Here is a 23,833-nt window from a genome sequence, read left to right as displayed (position 1 = left end):
CGCCATATCAGGAAGCCTGACAGTAAGAATGTTCAGTATTGCACCTAACCAGCACATGATGACTGTGTTGGATAAGAAAAAGCACAAAGGCACAATTTTTCCCATTACAGGCGACTGGGCTGGGGCTAGAGCATGAGCTTGAGCAAACCGTGACTGAGCTGGGACTGGAGCTTGAGTGAGACGTGGCTGAGTTGGAGCTTGCCAGTTGACCTGGACAGTAGGGTTCATGTGTGGCGGGGGAACCAGTGCAGCAGAGGTCCGACGTGGCAGGGAGACTGGTGCAGCCGGGTCCGACGTGGTTCATGGACTCTTTTCTCCCATGTGTCCTGACTACACCATCAACCTTTGTGCTGGCGCCCGGCGAGGGGCTACATCGGTGGTAACACAGGTCGTAACCCTGAGGTATCTGAATTAATTCTCCCTCTCCAGTGCTCCCTGGACATTGCTCTAGTCTCAGAACAATAGCCGGGCCACCGCCCGCATCCGTCACAGGTCCTTTGCTGGCCCTGGTCTCTGTGGCTCCTGACACCAGGCCACACCCAGCATCAGCACAGCAGTCATTTTGCCCTGCTCAAGCTCCAGCCCCGCCACGGTCAACGCACGTCACACTTCAGCCATACCTGGCGCCTGCCTTGGTTGCTGCCCGGCCAAGCCCAGTATAGACAGATACTGACAGATTCCAGACATCAGCTGCTGTCAGGGTGTGACTACTGCAACAGCGGAAGGTCTTCTGCTCCTGCTCCTGCTGGCCCCACTCATCTACTTCATTGTGTTCTTTTAACTGATGGAGACACAAGCATCACTGTTTACCAACATATTAATGGAAATTTTATTTTTACATTTCTACTCATGTGCTTACTTATGATTTTTTTATTAATATACTTATACCCATTCATGAGTAAAACAAATATGCGGCAGCTTTGTTAGAGCTAGAAGCCAGTTTATTGTTATGAGTTGCTGTTTTATCAAACCTACACATGTAGACAAGATGCTTATCATCGTGGTACAGGACAGGCTGACCTTTTGAACTGCAGCATCATAGTGCCTAGTGAAACAGTAATCTACAGTCAGTAATCTAATAGTAAGGTTGTCACCATATTAGATGTTTGCCAGATGCTTGATGTAATTAGCTTACTGTAAGTGTATTATAAATACTACTGTAAACTGTATGCAGATGGATGGGGGGTGGGAGCTTTAGCTCAGAGACAGCTGTGTCTGTTCTAACTGCTCCCCACAGGAAATAAAAAGACATCGGATACGATACGAATAAGAAAACCCTTCTCTCTGGCTTGGCAGCACATCTTCTATTGTGCAATGGCAGAGGACAAAACAAAACCTTTAGCAGCAATCACAGTTATCCAAGATACATAGTTAAGTTTTACTATGTATGACTGTGTTGTTAGACTCAGTGCACCTTTTAGAGTGCATAGAGACATCCGGCAGGGCAGTGCACTGTTTGATATACTCTATGCACTTTTACCTCGTTTTAACAAAAACATTGTTTTATCTGCTTATGCGGATGATGTCACTATTTTTATAAAAAATCAACAAGACATTGATGTTTTAGCTGACATTGTTTATCGTTTCTGTGTTGTAAAAAACAGCAAAGATGAACTGGAGTGAAAGTGGACCACTCAAGACCATTAAGGCTTTAGAATTCAATTAGTTAATAATTCAAGATCATTTCTGCAACATTGCTTGAAGCCAGTGGAGACAGAAAGGGAGTTGTGGGAATATGAGGTCTCCATTAAAAGCCAGCAGCCTTGATTTGTACAGACAAAACATTGCATTCATATCCATATCCACATCCACAGGCTGGCAGTGGTAGGCTACAAGCCTAAGAGGACTTGAGCGTTTAAGAAGACGCACCCTGAGCCATGTGAGGGTGGTGAAAACTGCTGGCACCGACTGAAAATACATCTCAGAATGGCTGAAAATCAGAATCTTTAAACTATAATAAACTTTTATGCCTTCAAAGTTCACTAAAATAAAACAAATACTTAATGCATGTCGTTCTGCACTTTCCACATTTGAGATAAAAAAAATCTTTACTTTATTAATGAAAATGAAATGAATTGAATCTTCCGCTTTGTGGAATTTTTCTTATCTTAAAACATATTCAGTTTCTATTTAATAGTATTTTGTATTAGTGGTTGAAGGAGTGGTCTGGAGGTGGCGACATCCTCAGCACAACTACTTATTGCTGGAACACATCAACTACAAGTCTGTTTGCGTCTTGACATCCTATGATGCATCTCCTCATGCTGATCTTTGGGACTGTGCTTCTTCCTAAAGGCAAGTTTCTTCTCCATATTTTAATTACTGAATTTCAGGGAATGGAGGACTACAAAAATGCAATGCAATGGCAATTATGTAGAAGAAATAAAATTACTCAACCTTTAAAATGATGTTACATAAAATAAACGGTTGTTTGTATTTCTAAAAAAATAGGAGATGGTGCTGTTGTATTTAATTAATTTATTAAAAATAATAAAAAGTACAATAAAAAAATATACATATACATATATATATATATATATATTAGTTCATTTTTGTTTTTCAGCCTACACTCTGAAGTGTTATGAGTGTTCAACGGCTCTTGCAGGAAAGTGCACAGATACAGAAAAACAATGTCCTGCATTGAGTGACCAGTGTGCTGTAGTGCGAGCTGTTACATACGCAGGTATGCAGTGTTTAGTGCAATGTTGTTTTTGTAAAGTCACATTTTACAGTCCAGTTAATATTAACTGTTCTTTTACTGCAGGTGGATCAAAACTGTTTGATATCACTGGGAAATCCTGTTTTTCGACTGAACAATGTCTCAGTAGTTCCGTCAACTTTGGAGCTGCCAAAACTGTATTTAACAGTCGCTGTTGCACCACTGATCTGTGCAACACCCGCCCCGCCCCAGGTAGGCTGCTCATAACGTGTACTGGATATGTGAAACTAACTGATTTCAACAGCGTTGTGAAGTACATTCTGTGTTTCAGACATCAGCAACACCAGACCTAATGGTAGAAAATGCTTTACCTGTGATGTACAAACAAAACAATGCGAAGCAACTCTGAACTGCGAGGAAACTGAGGACCACTGCATCACGGCTTCAGGTAACAGGCTGCAGCATTAAGTGTCTAACTGTGTCTCACTGCTCGTAGTCTAGTGATTCTGGCAGAACAAACTTGTCTGTCTCAGTGCACATAGGAGGGGAAACAACCACAATGAAGGGCTGTGCCTCCGAACAGGTCTGCTCAAGTTCGCAAAGTAACAGCATGATAGGATCCATCGGGACAAACATCAGCTGCTGTCAGGGTGACTACTGCAACAGCGGCAGGTCTTCGGCTCCTGCTCCTGCTGGCCCCACTCATCTACTTCGTTGTTTTCTTTTAACTGATGGAGATACAAGCATCACTGTTTACCAACATATTAATGGAAATTTTATTTTTACATTTCTACTCATGTGCTTACTTATGATTTTTTTTTTAATATACTCATACCCATTCATGAGTAAAACAAATATGCGGCAACTTTGTTAGAGCTAAAAGCCAGTTTCTTGTTATGGGTTGTGACAGTGAAACTGTCAGTAATCTAAAAGTTAGGTTGTCACCATATTAGATGTTTGAAAGATGTTGGACGTGATTGGCTTAAGTGTATTATAAATACTATACTGTATGCAGATGGATGGGGGTGGGAGCTCTATCTCAGAGACAGTTGTGTGTGTTCTAACTGCTCTCCCCACAGGAAATAAAAAGACTTTAAAACTTTAAAAAGACTTTGTCTTTTATAAAAAGACACCGGATACTAAAGAAAACCCTTGGCAGCACATCTTCTATTGTGTAATGGCAGAGGAGAATACAAAACCTTTAGCAGCAACCAAGATACATAGTTAGATTTTTATATGCAATGAACACATGGGTGGTACACTAGATTAGCACTTTTATCATGTATACATAAACCTGAACTCGTCTCAGCAGTAACATAATGTCTCTACTTTTGACCGATGATGTCTTAAATCTTTCAAACCCCAGGTTCCCCAATTAGGAAAAATCACGTCATAACGAAATGCACTAAATATGAATATGATATAGACATGCTATACATTAAATATAAATTAATCAGTAGAGTCTTGATTAGTGCTGTATAAATGTATTTCACATGCATCAAACACAGCCCCAGTAATACATAAAATACAGGCACTCTATAGCGCCTAGCACCGGCGACACATTTGTGGCTCCACCGCTACGAAACCTTGTGAAAGACGAAGGATGAAATGAAAGCTAAGATTCTAACGAATCCAACGATGCCGACGTGCCATTACTGTACACATGTATATAGCTTTCCCAAGTTAATCCTTTGCGCACCACAAATACTCTTAAAGAGCGAGGATGTGCGTCGGAGCCAGAGTGTGGCGCAGCTGCTCGCGCTGTTCTCACCAGGGACAGACAGGAGATCCCCGCTGAGCGGCTGGTGAAGACTGGAAAACAACGCTGGGAAAAGAAGAAATGCTTCGGACCCGGGTTGTGTTCCAGAAAGCGTGTTACGTGACATACACAGGTAAGTTTGAAGGTATGTTAGTGATTAACCTCGGCTTTAGGCTCCAAAAACGGAGGAAACTTTCAGGGTATGTATGTAACCATAGCAACATAGTCTCTGAACATAACCTGCTCCGGAGCAGGTTATGTTTCGGGGTAAGTTCGTTTCGGAGGTCACTGAGCAGGACGTGCCCGTTTGATGACGAGGCTGTGGACGTGGGAACGCATCTTAATATAGTTTTTTTTTCCATCGTGGGAAGCTTATAATGATATTTTTGCAGGGAACTATTATTTCCTGTTTTTAAACTTTTAAATCCTTGGTTTAAAAACCATTAAACTCATTACTGTTTCCACTAACTGGGTAATATGTGATGCAACCCCTCTCATCCCAAACGTGGAAGCAAAATGACTAGGGTCAGTGCATGATTCCAGAATGTTCAGGGAGTCATCACTGTGCCACACGTTTCAACATGGTATGTTGTAATTTACACAACTTCATGTTTTTACTGTGTGTTTTATTGTTTACACATTTCAATCATTATAGGACATTACAATGTCTACTTGCTGGGGGACAAAGGGTTCCCTTGTCTGCCCTATTTGATGACACCCTACCCTGAACCTGAGCCTGGACCACAGACACAGTTCAACCGGGTCCACAGCAGAACACGAGCCAAGGTGGAGATGACCACAGGCATCCTGAAGGCCAGGTTCCAGTGTCTACTTTGACCTCAGCGTCAGTCCAGAGAGGGCATGTGACATTAGAGTGGCTTGTGTTGTCTTTCACAACATTGCCACAATACGAGGAGAGACACCCTCTTTGTCCTGATGAAAATGACCAAGAGGATCCAGTAGTGAACCAAGTAGACCACAGAGAGAGAGCGATAGACTCTTCAGACACATGATTTGTCAGAATCACTTTTATTAAGGTTTCTGCACCAAAACACTCATCCTTTCTTCATGTCCTGAAAAATAAAATGGAATATTATTTACATTGCTTCACACTTAAAGTCCTAAGAAATAATAAAACTGAATACTGTCATGATCTAGGTTTTCGTTTTCAGTTTTATTTTGAAAGGACATAGGTTGTCATCCATGTTGTCATGTTTTGGTTCTAGTTCCTGTTTTACTTTTGTGGACTTCCTGTTTTCACCCAGAGCACACGTTTTGTTATCTCCGGTTCATTAAGCACACCTGCCAGTTGTTAGCAATCAAACCCGGTATTTAAGCACCACCTCTCACCCCAGCACCTTGCCAGATCGTTTGTTCGCTCACCTGCTCAGCTTGGCAGCATTCTTACCCTGTTACCTTGCCGTGCCTTTGATTCTGTTTTGTACCTGACCACGTCTCCAGCCCAGCCTGTGATTATCCCGTCTGCCTGTGTGAGTCTGACCATTGCCTGTCTTTGACATCCGCCTGCCTTATCCTTGCCTGTACTGCTGCCTCTGACCTGCCCGTGTACCGACCTCTGCCTGTCCCACCAAGAGACACAATAATCCTCTGAAGCCTCACGTCGTGTCGGCGCTGTGCATTTGGGTCCTCCTCCGTGTGTCCCTGACAAATAGTACTGTGGTAAACATTTCACCAAGTTACTGATGTCGTGGGAGGTAGTGTGGGCTGAAGTGCCCCAGGAATGCCCTCAACCACTGGTCACCCTTTATTTAGGGCCAGAGCGAGCTCCTCAGATGGGGTGAGGGGAGGTGGTGGTGGCCCCCACCTGTCTGACGAGCCTCTGCCTTCTTTCTATTAGCTATTACAGAAATAAAATAAAACCTTCTTAAACGAGAATATTACTATTATCCAATATTATTTAAATCTCAAATTAATAGTACGAACTGATGTGCAAGTTACATTTAATTTTCCATTACAATAAAAGAGGAGAGGGCAACATAACAATAATTACATAAACTCACGCATTTACTTTTACTTTATTTATTTATTTATTTGTTTATTTATTTTGCCTAGCCAACTCTCCTTCCTTCGCCAATACAGCTGTATTGCTTTTTCTAATAATAATTGCCTTAAATTCTTTATACGCCAGAATTAAAACCTCCGACTGTGCTGTTGAATTATGCTGCCCTTTCGTGTTGCTTTGGTTTTCCATGGTGACTGGTGAATTCGGCGATCCATTGACAATGTCTTCATATATACACCGTGCATGTGTGTTAACTCTGATTAACCTTACTCCGATGATCACATTGCCCTTTACCACAGAGGTTAAAGGAACAGCACACCTTTGACTCTGCAGACTTTTGACACTCAGGGAGTGCAGGCAATTCCTGACTTTCCTGTCTAAACAGTGAAGGAGTGGTCTGTAGATGGCGACATGCTCAGTATAAGTGCTTAAAGGTGGAGTAGTGTCGGTGGATCATATCAAACTACAACTCAGTCCTGCATTCTACAATGGATCTCCTTATGCTGATCTTTGGGATTGGGCTTCTTCCTAAAGGCAAGTTTCTCCTTCATATTTTAATCACTAAATCTCAAGGAAAAGTTTTCTTTTAATGATGTTGCTAAGAATCTGTTATTGATTATGCTGTTTTGTTTTTTAGCAGTACTTGTTTTTGATAATATACATATTATTGTGTTTTTCAGCCTACACTTTGAAATGTTTTGACTGTCCGTTGGAAAGTGCTGGAACGTGCACACAAAGCCAGTGTCCTGCATCGAATTACCAGTGTGCTGCCATTCGAACAGTTGCATATGCAGGCATGTTATATTGTAGTGTTATTGTTCTTTCTATAAAGTCCCATTGTACGGTCCAGTTTACACAGGTTGCTGTTTTCTGCAGGTGGATCAAAACTGTCTGATATCACCAGGCAATCCTGTGTTTTACCTGAAGAATGTCTCAGTGGCTCCATCAACTTCGGAGTTGCTAGAACTGTGATCAACAGCACCTGTTGTGCTACTGATCTGTGTAACAACCAAACTGCCACAGGTAAATTACTCACATTGTCTGGTGGAATGGTTTAATTTTTTGAGAGAACATTTGCAGTAGCTACAGGTCCTAAACAGACATATCGTCAGAGCTTGAAGGTATTTACTCTATGTAGTATATATTATTAAACAAGCCTCAAGTTCCAAACCATTACATGTATCTGTTTTCGCTTCATTACCTTCAGTTGCGAGTCAGGGGATATCATATCCGCAAAGGCCACAATAGGGGTGTGTGTGTGTGTGTGTGTGTGTGTGTGTGTGTGTGTGTGTGTGTGTGTGTGTGTGTGTGTGTGTGTGTGTGTGTGTGTGTGTGTGTGTGTATAAAGGAGCGTCATACATGAGTTAGAAAGCAGTGATCTCTCTCTCCGTATCTAATGTAATTTTATTTTGTGTTTCAGACATCAGCAACACAGGACCTAACGGTAATAAATGCTTCACCTGCGATGTGAACCAATGCAAGGAAACTCTGAACTGTGAGGGAAGTGAGGACCACTGCATCAAAGTTTCAGGTAACAGGTTGCAGCATTATGTTTCACTGCTTGTAGTCTAGTGAATAGTAGATGAAACTTTAAGCTTGAACACTCAAGCACATCTTTTTTTTAGTGACTCAAGGAAGTGTAAGAATCACAGTGAAGGGCTGTGTCTCCAAAGCGTTCTGTTTGCAAAGTAGCAGCACGATAGGATCCACTGGAACAGACATCAGCTGCTGTCAGGGTGACTACTGCAACAGCAGCATCAGTACAAGAGCAGGTCTTTTGCTCCTGGTGGCCCCACTCATCTACTTCATTGTGTTCTTTTAACTGATGGAGACACAAGCATCACTGCTAAGTTTTTTATGTATCTTTTAACCAGATGAGTGATGGTTCTCTCCAAAAACAATGAGAATCTTTGTTTTGTTTGTAGTTTTTTTCCCTTTGGTTTATGTCTCATTCGCTCATTTCATTTCACGTTTGTGTTTTACATTTTTATTTACTTACTGTTTTTCTGATTAACCTGAAATTACTTTGGTTTGATGTTATAAATAAATATGTCTTATGCCTTCTTGTGTTTATTTTTTGTGTGGTTTAATTTTAATGTACACACAATTATTTCTTATAATATATGGAGAATCTTGGTTTTGTATTGTGTAAGGGCAAGCGCTGCAAACGCACTACAAAAATATAACAAAAATCTGTGTAACAAGAAGTAGTATCACTTTAAAGATTTGTTTACTTTGTTGCTCCTGCTTTTTGCCCGAACACTAATGGCACACAATCTGTAGCCAGGCTGACAACGGTCACAATATCAGCTGCTGTCGTTGTAGCTGTCATTGGCACCAACTCAATGTGTCATCAACTCCGCGGATGAAAATGTCCAGTTGTGCTGCATCTGTACTAATGTCATAATTTCATAATTTGCAACGAAAACGCAATAAACAACTTTACCTTTTGTTTCAACTCGCTGTCCAAAGTGACTGAAAGATCATGAATCCTGTCAGCTGTGTTTTTTGTCATGCTGATATTGGCACACAATGTCCGCTGCCTTCTGTGAGGGAAATTTTATATTATCCCTTAATGTTGATCATTTTTATTACTAATGCCTTAATAATCCTCCGATTGTTTCTGGTTCATGTTTATATTCTTAAGTGTTGATCATACACATCCTTAAACATTCTATGCATTGTCTAAATGGTCAAGTGAGCCGTCATTCGTTTATTCGTCGTTCAGCCAGCCGCGTTTCAAAAATGATTATCATCAACTTTGATGATAAATAGGCCAGGCCCAGACGACTTTCCCCTTGTTCTACTAGAAGTGCACTATCACCACACAAAAAGTGTACTATCACCTCACAAAGATCTGTGTAATTTTACTACGTACTTTGGGATTTAGCATTATTTAAAAGTACCATGTCGTACTGTAAGTAATACAGTCAACTTTGATGGTGAATAACTTGACTTTGGTGCATAATGCCAGGCGTGATGCCAAATTTGACTGTAAGGGTCATATTACAGTATGACATGGTACTTTTAAATACTAATAAATCCTAAACTGTACAGTAAAAGTACACAGATCTGTTTGAAGTTATAGTGTACTATTGTACTGCTAGTACATATGGGGTGCCAAATGTAAAAGTAGAACCTATAACTAGTTTTCTCACATTTAACTAAATGACACAACATGTTTTCTCACATTTAGTTAAATGTGCAAAAGTCTAAATGTAAATGTTAAATATAAATGTAAATGTTAAATATAAATGTAAATGTTAAATGTTAAATCTAAATGTTAAATGTTAAATCTAAATGTTAAATGTAAATGTTAAATGTTAAATCTAAATGTTAAATGTTAAATATAAATGTTAAATGTTAAATGTAAATGTTAAATGTTAAATGTAAATGTTAAATGTTAAATCTAAATGTTAAATGTTAAATGTAAATGTTAAATGTTAAATGTAAATGTTAAATGTTAAATGTAAATGTTAAATGTTGGCCGAGCGTAAAACTGAATATTCATGAATGGGCAAGACTCCATCCCTACCCTCAAACAGCGCTGGTCTCAAATCAGAGACGCGAACTCAAACACGTCAAACAGTACGCATAGCTCCGCCCACATCTGACTCTGGATCGGTGCACGAAAATACTGGAGAGAAGCTTGAAGTCGAAGCCATCATGGCCGCCAGCTCCGACTCCCTCCCGTTGGGGGAGATTGAACGGGCTGTAACGGCAGGTGTGCGGGCTGAGGCTCCGCTTCAAACTGCCGTTCTGTCATAAACACCATTAATGAGAAGTCAAGTAGGTTTAAAAAGAATATTTCTGTGGCGCCGGTGGAGAATTAGTTGGCTAACTATACTAGCTAGTCGAAGTTACGTCCAGGCTAAAAACAAAAGTTTCCAGATCAGATGTGGGCGGGGTTTGCGCGCACTGTTTGAGGTGATTGAGTTCGCGTCTCTGATCTGAGACCAGCGCTGTTTGAGGGTAGGGATGGAGTCTACTTGCCCATTCATGAATATTCAGTTTTACTCTCGGCCAACATTTAACATTTACATTTAACATGTAACATTTACATTTAACATTTAACATTTAACATTTACATTTAACATTTACATTTAACATTTAGCATTTAACATTTACATTTAACATTTACATTTAACATTTACATTTAACATTTAACATTTACATTTAACATTTACATTTAACATTTAACATTTACATTTAGACTTTTGCACATTTAACTAAATGTGAGAAAACATGTTGTGTCATTTAGTTAAATGTGAGAAAACTAGTTATAGGTGCTCCTTTTACATTTGGCACCCCATAAGTACATACTGGTGTGAGTCTTGCATATTGGGGAAAAGAGGGTGCCAAGACACACAACATTAAAAGTAGAAGCCGTAATAAGTAATGCGGGAAAAACAAAGTAGCTCATCCAGACTGGCTGCGCTGGCTTGACCTTTTTCTTCTTCTGTTGTGTGTAACGGCGGCTTGCATCCACATTGGTGCACTACCGCCACCTGTCGATTTCTCTAACTCTCATTCTTTTACCCAACCCAGTAGAATTTAAAAACTTAAACAAGACTTTCCACCCCTCTCCCTGATCCTCCAACTTCCAGCACACTCCTTAAACACACATCTTTCATTCCTGCTTCTCTCCCTTTCCCTCCTTTACTTGTCACACTCCATTATAACATGTTCCCCTCCCTCCACCTCACCACAAACCTCCCACCTACATGTCTCCCCATCAAACTTAAAGTGCAGGTACGTTTGCCTAGTTCTTAATTTACTTAAAATAACCTGTTCTCTTCTACCCCGTCCACCTAGTCCTCCACCTGTCCCCACATTCTTTTTAATACTATAAAGCTTCTGTCCTTTATCCTCTTTATCTCATCCGTCCTGCCACTCATTCACAATATTCACCCACACTATGCTTTTCCCTTCACCTTTTGACTATTTAACATGTTCCACAACCTTCTCTTGCTCTGTTGCCCTTTTGGCCACCCAGTCCACCCACAAAATTACCTTTACCCACGTGACCCGGAACCCACATCATCATGATCTCCCTGCTACTGTTCCTGCTTAACGTAAGAGGAGATTTGTTTTACCCCACATTTAGGTTGGTGACTTTTGGCGGAGGGCATTAAAAGTACCATGGGCTCGCTACGGGCTGGATCTGTGTGCTCTCTCTTCCAACCTCTACCCACATTCCTGCAATTAACGTAATACACCTTGGGCTCATACAACTACCCAGAGTTAAGTATTACATTAATAAGTCCATAATGTCAAATAACACCTCCTGATGATACTTTACTCTTTTCCTCCGCAGTGACTGCAACACTATGAGAGTCACTGCATATTTATACCCTATTTGTCAGGCTTCGGCAGATGTCGGACCCACATGCACAGTGCAGACGAGGTGTTCAGTTAATAAACAGCGTTTATTATTCAATCGTAGTCAGGCAATCCAGGTCATATATATTGAGTCTCGGGTTTCAGGCACAAAGGGAGCAGGCAAGATCGGATCCAGAAGACATGCGAGGGTTCGGTACACAAGTGAGCTCAGCAGAGGTACTAGGCTAGGAGTAGACAGAATCGTGGTCAGACAGTCGGGAACGTTACCAAGATTTCCAGGCGTAGGTACAGACAGGGTGTAGGCAGGAATCGGCGGTCAGGTACAGACAGGATCGTGCAACAAGGTTACTAAAAAAGCTGGAAAGTGGTCATGGAACTCAACAATCTGGCAAGGTGCTGGGGTGAGAGGTGGTGCTAAAAACTGGGTGACTGATTACTGATGATGGACAGGTGCGTGTAATAACAACTGGAACGTGAAGCAGGAAATAACCAGATGGAAACAGAAACAGAAAGTACTACAAAATAAAACAGGAAAACGAAACATGACAAGTGAAACCAGAGTTCTTCAGAATAAAATGGTAAATAAAACCAAAACCTGACAGTACCTCTCCCCCTAGGGCGTCTACCACCGCGCCCACGGAGCCCCCCCCCAACCAGGGCGGGCGGAGGGTGGTCTCAGGAGGAGGGACCGAATCCCTCCTCGCCCGGGCAGGGTGGGTGGAGGGAGGACCGGGGAAGGGTCAACACAAGGGTCCATTATGAGTCCCTGGTACCCCAGGAAGCAGAGAGTCCAACAAAGTCCCCTGCTACAACCCTCTTCTGGAGGCCTTGGGTTTGGGAGCTGGAGTCCAGAGTCTATCAGGCAGAGAGCATTGAACAATCTAGGTGAAATGTTGAATACATAAAACAGATGTAAGATTTTGTCTTGCCTTGTCTGACAGGCTTGAGGACATGCACGGGCACCCTTATGGTCCCACAGGAGGCGATGAAGCCCTGAGTTCTGACCGATTGAACTATTAATCTAGACAAATTAGTCATGGATTGTTAAAAAGTACTAGAATTTGCTGTGTATTATTCTGTCACTTCTCCCTAACCTCTCCCTTCCCGGGTCCAGTCTAGCTTATCAATAAAAAGACACCAGATACTAAAGGAAACCCCTTCCTTTCTGGATGATATAGCAATCAAATGTTAAACTAAAACAAAAATAACTCAATTTTATTCTTGGTTAAATAAACAAATAGTTTTGTTTAAAGTTGATCAGAATATGATCAGAATAACATGTCATATTGTGAAAATCTCTTTATGTACCACAGGCACGGTTAGGGTTTTGTCATAGAGTGTTTACTGTAACATGAACAGTTCAACACAGAAAAAGTTATTACAGGATGCTATGCTGGTTGCTTTAATATTACTATTTATTACTTTACTGTTACTGTAATAAAAACCGTATTTAGGTTTCAATGTTTGATTGTGAAAGCAGTATTAAGTACAGTACGTTTTTCTTTAAGAATAATTAAAAAATGTATTTGTATTCTGGATATATTTCATATAAATAGGCACTCCCCTTCCATACATGCAGTACAGCTTTTTTAAGTGTTAGCAGAAGCAAAGTTACTGTGTGATACAGTCACTGCTGTCAAGATAGAGCTACTGAAGTGTTCATCAGGTTTGTTAGTAAAAAAGTAAGCAATATACATTTTTTTGTTATAAGAAAGAAAAATAAAAATAAAACCATGTTTGTAATGTGATTGTATGCAGAAAAAAAAAATTGGTCTATTGGCAGAATTAAGATAAATTTACACCAGTGTTACTCATACACTGCTTAGTACATGAATGAATGTACAGTAAATGTGAAGATCGTGGTTTGATGCTTCCAGGGACTCAGTGGACTCAGTTGTTTGTGTACACTTGGTAATCTTGAAACAAATCAAAACAAAACTTTGTTACAGTTGTTCTCTGCAGTTTTTTAGTATCAGACAAACAATAAATTACATGTTGAGCTCAAAGACAGCGCTAGATTCTCGGGGTTGAAAAAACGACTTTTTACCAGTAGTCTATACATAGTACAGTGTGCAGAATGTCAAGTCTCCTATATATATCACTAACCTCAGGCCTGGGAGGATTTCTCCTATTACTAAATTAAACAAACAAAAACACAAATAAGCAGATTATATATTACAAATTCTAGGAAATTTATTTATTGTGTTGTATTAAAAAAGTAAAGTAGAAGTATGTTTTAAAAACTCACTTTTTGGGGATGGAAATCGTGGTTTGATCATTTTGTTGTCATAGCTGACTGCAGCTGTGTTGGTTCTGAAAAAGGAATGGGAATTACTATTACTACTACTATTAGATTTAGTGATATAGTGATTATAGTGAAATATCTGTAAAATTGAGTATTTGCAGATTATTACTTACTGATAAACAGCACGTTGGTTTGCATTGTCTTGGTTTCTGTAAGAAAGAAGCAAATGCGGCTGAAATTTGGGGATTGAATGTAAATGTTTACTCTCGATTGCTCTTACCCAGACAGGCGACTCCAAATGGACCTTCTGTATTAAAACATGAAAGTACTATTTGTCAGTACAATTGTACTAAATGACAGTTGATAAGTGCTGAATGGATTTAATCCACCATTTCTCTGGTCTTGGAGGTCTGTCCATTGCTTCAGAGTTTCTCCTAGAGATTTGAGTGAAAAAACATAGTATACACAACATAAGAGAGTGAGCACAGGCCACAGCTCAGCAGAGAAGCTTTGGTAATAAAGCTTACCTGAATAATCTATACCATAGTGATCTCCTGTCAAAGCATGTGTCACGGACTCAAGGCAGCGGACCCACACGCACAGCGGAGACAAGGCTCAGTGCACAACAGGGTTTATTCACGCTCGTGGTCAGGCAGGCAAGGGTCGGTACACAGATCAGGCAGGTTCAGTACAGACAGGGTCTAGACAAGCGGTGGTCAAGGCAGGCTAGGGTCAAACTCACGGCACGGCAGGATCAGAGATGAGACGAGAATCTGGGTCAGGAGAAGCGAGGTCATACACAGGTTCACGATCATGAGAATAACGCTGGATTGCTGGCTGATACACAAAGACAATCTGGCAAGGTGCAGGGCTGAGGGGTGGTGCTTGAATACCGAGTGAAGATGATGGCTGGATAGTTAGCAGGTGAGTAATTAGTAACAGGGCACAGGTGCGTCAAACTAAAACCGGAGGTAAAGCTGGAACTGAAAACATGGGCACTGAACAGGAAGTGGTACAAAATAAAACCGGAAATGATTGAGTGCAGTTGCTAAATGACCTGGACTGTGACAGCATGAAGTATGATGAGAAACTTTATTTACTTACACCGCTGTGTTTAACGTTGTTGCTGTGTTCTATGCACTGACAGAGCAGTATAAACTCTTTTGTTGTTTTGTTGTAAATAGTAATAATAATTTTTTTTAACATCCTAGTTGAGAAGTCAATAAGATGCGATTTCCCCCACAAAAATTGTTAGTGCTCATTGAAGTAGATTCTTTCTTTCATAGATTCTTTCAAATAGAAAGAATCTATTTAGAAGAAATAGTTCTTTAAAGATTAGAGCCATTTCTCCAAAATCTAATGGCTCTTAAATCTACTGTAGTTCTTGCATTTTTTTAGTATTAGACAAACAATAAATGACAAAGACGGCGCTTAAACTAAGTGAAGCTGTGACTACAAACTCAGCATTGGAAATAGGGTAGTGTTTTGTATTATACAGTACTGTATTGTAAATCTAATAATAGGTATATATGTATTGTTATACAGTAACAGTAACCCCGCAACTATAACCTACCTGTCAGTATTGTTACCATTACACATTTGTGATTATTTACGTACCTCTTCTCTGGCCGGGGGGGTGGTACCAATGACTTGTGAGCCTGCATTCTGTTAGGTAAAAAAGCAATTAAAGTCTTTAATCATCTCATAACTTTAACATACTAAAAATACTAGTGACATAGCTGGAAGCTGCATGGAATCACCACACAGGAGTGCGTCAGCGCACTCATTTCTCACTTGAGCAATGAACCTCCTTTTTTAAATGTTTCCATAAACACTGAGGTTAGCAGTGTTTATGTAATCATCACCATTGTCCAGGTCCTGTGAAAGGGTTCAAGGGGTTATTATTTATTGACTACAGAAGTAAATCTTTTAAAAGTTATTATTTTTTAATACCTCATTGTAATTGCAGGATTTCTTTTGGCTGAGGTTAAAAAACAAATATGATAAAGAAAAAAAAACATGAAAAAGCATAAACATTGCAGCTGTACTTCAATACATTGTGTTTATATTGTGTTTGTATAATGTGTTTATGCTTACTACTGAAGTTTATTAGGTTGACGCAGTTACCTTTTAGGGGATGGGAAACGAGCTTTAGAGACTTTCTGGTTGTCACATGGTTTTGAATTATTGGGGCTGTGGATTAAATTTAGTTTGTCACTCTGCAGTTAAACAAAACAAAAAGTACACATTTCCCATATTTACATTTAACATACTTACATCTGACCCATATCTCCCATGTCCCGCCTAGGTCTTCTGTATACAAAATAGAGAACAATGAATTGTCAGTCATCAACACCTACATGCAGAATTTAAAATAAAGATGCACTTAGTTTATCATGACAAAAAAAATCCCACAAGCTTTATTTAACTGTGATAAATGAACTAAACAGCGTGATGGGAAAATTTGTGAACCTTTACAGTTATAACCGTCGTTCTGACTTACCTCGAAAATCTGCTCCAAATAGATCGCCTGCACAGAAAAGAAGAACTGAAACTATGCAAATGTATTTATAAAAAAAGCAGAAAATCTTATCTAAACCGGTCCAAAAGGCACCAAATTGTACATGCAATTGTACAATTTGATACAGAATAAAATCTTTCACCTAAATATGTATTATGAAAGTTAGTTAGAAGAAGACAAATAAAATGCCTCTTTCCTTTGATCTGAATTAAATGGTCCTGGTCCATCGGAACGAAACCTAAAAAAAAAAATAAATCTTGATTAATCAAATCAAATGCATCAGTAAAATAAAGAGGAAAATCTCAAAAGAATTCCCTAAAAGTTAACTCACCTGCGTGACAGTCTCGACAGCCGGTTAAACATGCTAGATGTTACAGAAAATTGTATTTATAAGATAGACATACATGTTTGAATGATCTGATGTCAGCGTACTGTATGAGTACTGTAAGTTAGTCCACAATTTTACCTGCCATCCTGATTTTGGAGCTCAGCAATGCGTCTCCTGAAAATGATGTTTCATTTAGAAGCGCATATGGTTAACAGTTGAGGTCAATCTTCCTTTGCTCTACTGATGTGATGTTTTCAGAGCACTGTTACTCACTTGTATTTTTTTACCATAAAAATGCAGATAATGCCAAAGATTACAGCACTGCCGATGCACCCTGCAATTGGAAGGATGATGTGGTTGTAGTTTTCTACACCTACAAACAGAAGCCAGACATTCTGTCATTGTAAAATCAATCAGACAACATTCAGCAGGTGCATTCTTAAAGATCAAGTGAAAAATTCTTACGTTTTAAATAGAGCGTAAATGTAGCAGAGGATGTTTTTGTTCCATAAAACGTAGCTGTGCAGGTCACCTCTTGATGGTCATCTTTCTCCTCAGGGGTTATAGTCAGGATGGACTCTACCTCAGAGTAGCCAGAGGAAGTGTCTGTATGACTAACCATGATGTCAGCTGCAGTGCCCCTGCTCCATTGGAGCTTAGGCCGGTGGGACGAGCAGGTGTGTCTCACTTTACAGGAGGCTGTATAGTCCCATGACAGCAGGTGTTCTATGGTGCAACTCAGGTTTTGGAGCATCATCTACAAGCACAATTAAAATTGGAGATCAGTAAACAGTAACACAGAAAACTGGTAAATTCTACAGAACCAAATCAAGTTAGTGACATACGGAGCATGTTCAGAGTCACACAGTCCTCAACAAAGGAAAACATTTCTTTGGTTGGTTGCTCTTTTTCAGCCAGTTCGATCCGGAAACAGAAAGGACCGTTGTCATGGTCTTTGACCTCAGTCATTTCTAAGGTACAGTTCTTTTCTCCAAGCCTTCCCAATAACTCTGTGCGACCTCTATAGTTTTCTTTGATCCTTGTGCGATCCTCATGATAGACTCTGTCCTCTTTTTTTTTTCCAATCTGCCAGATCCCTCTGAGTTTGGAGCTGGGCAGTTCTATAGGAGTGGTGAATGTGCAGGGAAACACAACACATGATGAAACCACGGCGTCAAGCTTTTTTTTACCACAGAGGCCTTCCAAACTTCAGCAAAGGCAGGACTGAAAACACCTGAAAGAGAAAAATTAAAGTTGCAAAGAAGGAAGCAATATTTTATAACTTATAATAAAGTTATTCAACAATAAACGAAGTACAGGAATAAAACAAAGATCGTAGTTTTACCTGCCAAAAGCAGAGAGAGTTTTGTCCATATTTGTGTGAGGTTGTTTTGTTGGTACTATTAACTGGGAAGTGTTACGTGTATTACGTGTACATGCAAAGCACAACACACTTGTGAAAATGGAAGTTCTTCAAAAAGAAGTAATTAAGTATTAAGTATTGTTTCTATAAAGCAAATACTGTCTTATTTACTTCTTACAGTTTTTCTCCTTTTTAAAATAACATGTACCACATCTAAAATACAAATACATGTTATGCACTCTCATTTCCATCCTTCTGACAATTTTTACTGTTGTAAAAATTAAGCACGAACAAGAATGAATAATTTGCAGGCAGACAAATAATTAATGCCACTGGCAAATTGAGCCCTTCAAAATCTAAATCTTTATTTGAAAGCTTCAATATTAGTTATCCACCTTTTATAAATCGAATAGGTTTAAAATGGACTGAATTACAGTTTTGGCATTTGAATTTGTCACAGTTCATAGGAACAGAACTACAGTCCTACCTGGTGAAGCTGTTTGTTCGGCCGATCTGAGATCTCTGTGTACTGTAAACCACATACACTCTACTTGACATTGATCACATGCGCCATTTATCAGCCCTAGAGGCAACAGAAAAGATTGCAGAACAAATGTGAAAAGTTATAAAAAATAGGAATATGAGTGAACAGTTGAAGTAGAGCATGGTGTTTTATTTGTGTTTGCCATAGTGGGAAGATCTTTGTCATTGCTGCAGTTAATGTTTGTCTTAAAAATGTTTTTATAAACACTTTTTATTTTTTAACTCTTTGCCAGTGTCATAGTTTTGGTCATGTCCTGGTTTTATCTAAAAGGACTATGTTTTCATTCATATTGTCATGTTTTGGTTTCAGTTTCGTTTTTTTTTTGAAGCACTTCCTGCCTTACCCACGTCTCAGCTGTTTCCATGTCATCCCCAGTTAATCACGCACACCTGACAGTTATCCTGTAATCAAGCACCGGTATTTAGTCACCACCTCACATAGCATCCAGTTGCCAGGTTGTTATGCGTGAAATCACCATTATCCAGTGTTTGTGTCTTTGTCCTGATTTGTGATCCTGAACTTGTTTTGACCGTCGTTCCCGATTACTGCCTGCTGCTTGTCTGCCTTGTGTGGCGTGTCAACTGATCCTGTCTGGTAACGCCTGTTTATGACCATGAGACTGTCTCATTCTGTACTGTACCGCAATCCGAGCCTGCATGTTAACGAACCCTGCTTGTCCACGGACCTGAGACTGCCTGACCCTCTGTACTTCTGTATCCAGCGCTTGCCTGTGTATGACCTCGCCTGAACCCTGTTTTTGCCATAATAAACCCGTTTAATATCATCCGCGACTGTCTTGAGCCGTGCATGTGGGCCCACCATCTCGTAAATTCTGACACACAGTAAAATGACTTTAGGTATGTTAAGCATGAAGCCCATTCAATCACTCCACATTCAACTTTTAAAAAGAAATCATTAGAACTGTAATATGTACTTTTCTGCAGTGGAAACATGTATTAGATGATGTTGGCTAATGCTCAAATGTGAAGTTTATCATTAGCACTGAACAGAATGAGGAACAGAAAGTACATAACATGTTCTCATTCACTGAACTTATCTTTCCTGTTGATGCTCTCCTACAGTATGCTGACACTTCAGTCTGCATATTCTTTTTCTAATGGCCTGGTGGCTCAATGGCTAGAGCATTGGCCTAAGAAGCAAAATGTAGCTCCCCAGGCATCGCACTGTGGTCGCCCATTGCTCCCCCATGGGGATGGTCAAGGGATATCCCTATACAGCCTCCTGAAAAGTGAGACACACCTGCTCTTCCCACCGGCCTAAACTCGAATAGAGCAGGGGCACTGCAGATGAGTCTGGATTGTTTTTACTCTGATTGTTGGAGTGTTCTGTATTTTGTTGGTCAGAAAATAAGTAAGTCATTAACTCAGAATCTTAACTGATTAACATTGAAAAAAATAGAATCTCCCTCGGGCTTATTCCTTATTAACATGGACATTTACTCACTGTAACGTCTAAAAGTGGATTCTGTTACAGTATATAACATGTATAAAAAGTAAAACATTTATTTAAATTATTATGGACCATCTGTGGGGTTTTTGCAGATAGGATTATTTGATAGTTCACACAAACCTTCACACCTCAATGGCTCGTAGTTTCACACGTCAGCAGAAGTGATGTTTAGCTTCGTTGCTGTGTTTAATTGAATTCACTTCTTGTTTTCTGTTTTTTTTTCATATGGCCTGATTATTTACCAGAAGAAGATGATAATAGGGACAACGCCTTTAAATGTCAACTTGAAGACGGGTCACACTGTTTCTCCTATTTCCCCCCATGCGTTAGAGGCTCTACTGGGGTCCGTAAGGTTAAAGCTGCATTCATACTTTGTGGCAGAAGAAATCATGAAGAACCAATAGTTTAAACTTGTTAATCTTTTGTCACTTCACAAAATGTCAAAGCCTTTTATATCTTTGTTTCAGGTTTTTCACCTGTTAACTATATGTAATTTATATGTGGACAAAAAAACATGGCTCTTTTGCCATCTTTCTGAAAGATCTATCTACATATGAACTCATTTTATTAAAATTAATACAACTTACAAAGTAATTTATAGGAACAACACAAGAGCTGGAATTTTATACACGCTGCATATGCTACTGTTTAGATTGTAATTTGATTTTTTTTATTTGTGTTCTCTAATATTGTTGATAAAGCCTTTATAAATATATCATTAATTGAACATCTTTCTGGTCTTCTGTGTATGTTTTTTGCTTTTTTTATGAGGACTCTTTATCAGTAATATTATTTTAGCCTGTAATGGTGCTGTAACACTGCACCAGCCACCACCATCTCCCCTCACCTCATCTGCTGCACCAGATGAGGTGAGGGGAGATGGTGGTGGTCCGGCCCGTGCATGAAGTGCAATTCATTATTCATGTGTAAAATGAAAATTGAATAATGTCTTTTTATGCTGTGTTTCATTTCCGTAAATCAGTAAAACACATTTGCGATATACTGATTTACTCATTCTCCTTTTCTCCACTTTCAAAACGAAATAAGAAAAAAGGAAACCGGGGGCGGGGCCAGTCGCCGGACTTTCAAATTAAAACGCCCAAGAGCATTTGAAGCGCAACATCGGCAAATATGTGTAACTCTTGAAGGATTGCGGTCGTGTTTTGACACATAACGAGACCCACATTGATAACATTAACCAACGTAACAATTGTTTATTTAAATCATTTATTTAACCAAGCTATTTAACCAAGTGCTGACAGCTGTCGTTTACGTTACGACACATGGCGTTTGCTAAAGGAATGACAGGTCAGTCAGCTCGCCACCGTCGGGTCACTTACAGAATCACCTGCCAACACAGTTTTCTCTGCATCCTGCTTCATTAGACTGCAGCGACATCACGACCTTGTCGACACCTGATGAGGAAGGATTTAGCGCATCTGCGGTGTTCCGGTGATTTTCCGTTTATAATGAGACTGAAATCGCGTCCTCCTGCTTGGCCGGATGATGCTCTTATGCCCATGAAGACGCTCTAATGTTGTGGCGGTCTTTGCAAGTATTCTAAACAGTGATTTATTACAGTTTATTGTGGCTGTTTAGACATGCTCCATCATTGGACTTCCTGTCTCAGAGCCTGCTTTACCTGCAGGAGAATAACAGCCACTCAACCTGCCTCACAATAACTGAACTCATTGTGAGCCATGACTGCCCTAATGTGCATCGCATCATCTTTATGAGGCAGATTCTGTGGTAAAGTGTGTGTGATCAGATGATCCGTCACGCAACATCAAGGTGTTACTGTATGTAAAGAGCAGATGAGTGCCTGCAGAGGATCTTTTTATTTTGCACCACCTACCTTCGGTATTGGTTTAGTAGTCATCATACCGGAGAGACTGGTTCTGCATCAACTGCGCTGCATGGTGAGCTTAGCAATGGTTCTGCCTACCAGCCTGGCATCAGAGTAGAGGACGCCATCATCTTCCTGCTCCATCGTTCCATGGCCCATTTTGAGAAGCCCAGCAGCACTGTGAGGATTCTGTTCTTTGACTTCTCCAGTGCCTTTAACACCATACAGCCGGCTGTCTTAATGGACAAGTTGGAGTCAGCTGGTGTGGGCAATTACCTGACAGAGTGGATACTGGACAGTTTGTGAGGGTCCAGGACTGGTGTCGGACACTTTGACCTGCAGTGTGGGAGCCCCCCAGGGCACTGTTCTGGCCCCCTTCCTCCTCACCCTCTACACTGCAGACTTCAGACACAACTCATCTGGCTGTGTTCTGCAGAAGTTCTCTGATGACTCTGCAATTGTTGGACCTATCACTGACGATGATGACGCAGAGTACAGAGAACTGACACAGAACTTTGTGGACTGGTGTCAGCAGAACCACCTTCTAATCAATGCAGGGAAGACCAAGGAGATGGTGGTAGACTTCCGCAGATGTCAGTCTACACCCCCTCCTCCAGTGAACATTCAGGGAATGAACATCCAGAGATTGGACTGTACCTGGGTGTTCACCCTAACAACAAACTAGACTGGACTAACAAAACAGACGCACTATACAGGAAGGGTCAGAGCAGACTCTACCTACTAAGAAGGCTGAGGTCGTTTGGAGTGAAGGGGACACTCCTGAGGACTTTCTATGACTCTGTGGTGTCATCAGCCGTCCTGTACAGTGTGGTCTGCTGGAGCAGCAGCATCACAGAGAGGGAGAGGAAGAAGCTGGATAAGGTCATTAAGAAGTCCAGCTCTGTCCTGGGCTGCACTCTGGAGTCAGTGAGGGAGGTGGGAGACAGAAGAGTTCTGGCAAAATTCACATCCATGCTGGACCACGAGTCTCACCCACTGCAGGACACACTGTCTGCCCTGGAGAGCAGATTCAGTGACAAACTGATCCACCCTCACTGTGGGAACGAGAGATTCCGCAGGTCTTTCCTTCCTGCTGCTGTCAGACTTTATAATGAACACTTATAACATGGTGCACATTTCTACCACACTGCCACAGACATGCATGTCCCTATGACAGTATGTCATGTCTTAGTCCTGTTTCCGGTTTTATTTTGAAGCACTTCTTGTCTCACCCACGTCTCAGCTGTTTCCATGTCATTCCCAGTTAATCACGCACACCTGACAGTTATCTCGAAATCAAGCCTGCCTGCTTCTTGCCTGTACTTTTGCCGTGGAAAGACTGGTAACGTACCTGACCGTTTGACCAAGATTAGAGCCTGCTCCTTTGGTGCTCACGTCTGAGAGCACCTGTATAACTCTGCGTGCCTTGCCTTAAGTTACGTAATAAAGACTGTCACCTCTTAAACCACCAACCTGTCCGCGCTGTGCATGTGGGTCTGATATCTGCAAAAGCCTGACAAGTAAAGTAGTCCTTTTTTTCACAAAACATATGTAGTCAGAACTGCCCATATGTTTTTTAACCAATGTTTATTTACCAAGTTTAAATCTGCCAACTCACAAAATCTTCAACATCAAGGCTGAACTTTATAGAACATGTAAAATGTAATATTATCTATCAGCATAGAAACATATAAAACAATGGCCTAATTTTTTGAAAACATGTTGCTAAAAG

The 23,833-nt window shown here is 40.4% G+C and overlaps 2 protein-coding genes and 1 pseudogene across 2 annotated transcripts; 2 read left to right on the top strand and 1 right to left on the bottom strand.

The window, feature by feature from the left end:
- Positions 1-2,036: 2,036 nt before the first annotated feature.
- LOC114843396 (urokinase plasminogen activator surface receptor-like) lies at positions 2,037-3,525 on the top strand. Its single transcript, XM_055503434.1, is given in 6 exon segments — positions 2,037-2,295; positions 2,564-2,683; positions 2,765-2,911; positions 2,991-3,107; positions 3,193-3,337; positions 3,339-3,525. Coding segments are annotated over 6 exon segments (627 nt in total). The 5' UTR covers positions 2,037-2,246; the 3' UTR covers positions 3,388-3,525.
- A 2,596-nt stretch (positions 3,526-6,121) lies between these two features.
- Positions 6,122-8,873, top strand: LOC129603166 (urokinase plasminogen activator surface receptor-like). The gene is made up of 5 exons (XM_055503230.1): positions 6,122-6,133; positions 7,079-7,235; positions 7,318-7,464; positions 7,862-7,972; positions 8,067-8,873. Exons 1-5 carry the CDS (start codon positions 6,122-6,124, stop codon positions 8,261-8,263), a joined length of 624 nt encoding a protein of 207 aa, XP_055359205.1. The 3' UTR covers positions 8,264-8,873.
- A 2,978-nt stretch (positions 8,874-11,851) lies between these two features.
- LOC114843098 (uncharacterized) lies at positions 11,852-19,607 on the bottom strand (annotated as a pseudogene).
- Between the last annotated feature and the right edge of the window lie 4,226 nt (positions 19,608-23,833).

The sequence above is a fragment of the Betta splendens genome, chromosome 16, assembly GCF_900634795.4.
Source record: "Betta splendens chromosome 16, fBetSpl5.4, whole genome shotgun sequence".
Lineage (NCBI taxonomy): Eukaryota > Metazoa > Chordata > Actinopteri > Anabantiformes > Osphronemidae > Betta > Betta splendens.
The sequence above is the reverse complement of the archived record's forward strand: the minus strand, read 5'-3'. Positions and strand labels throughout refer to the sequence as shown.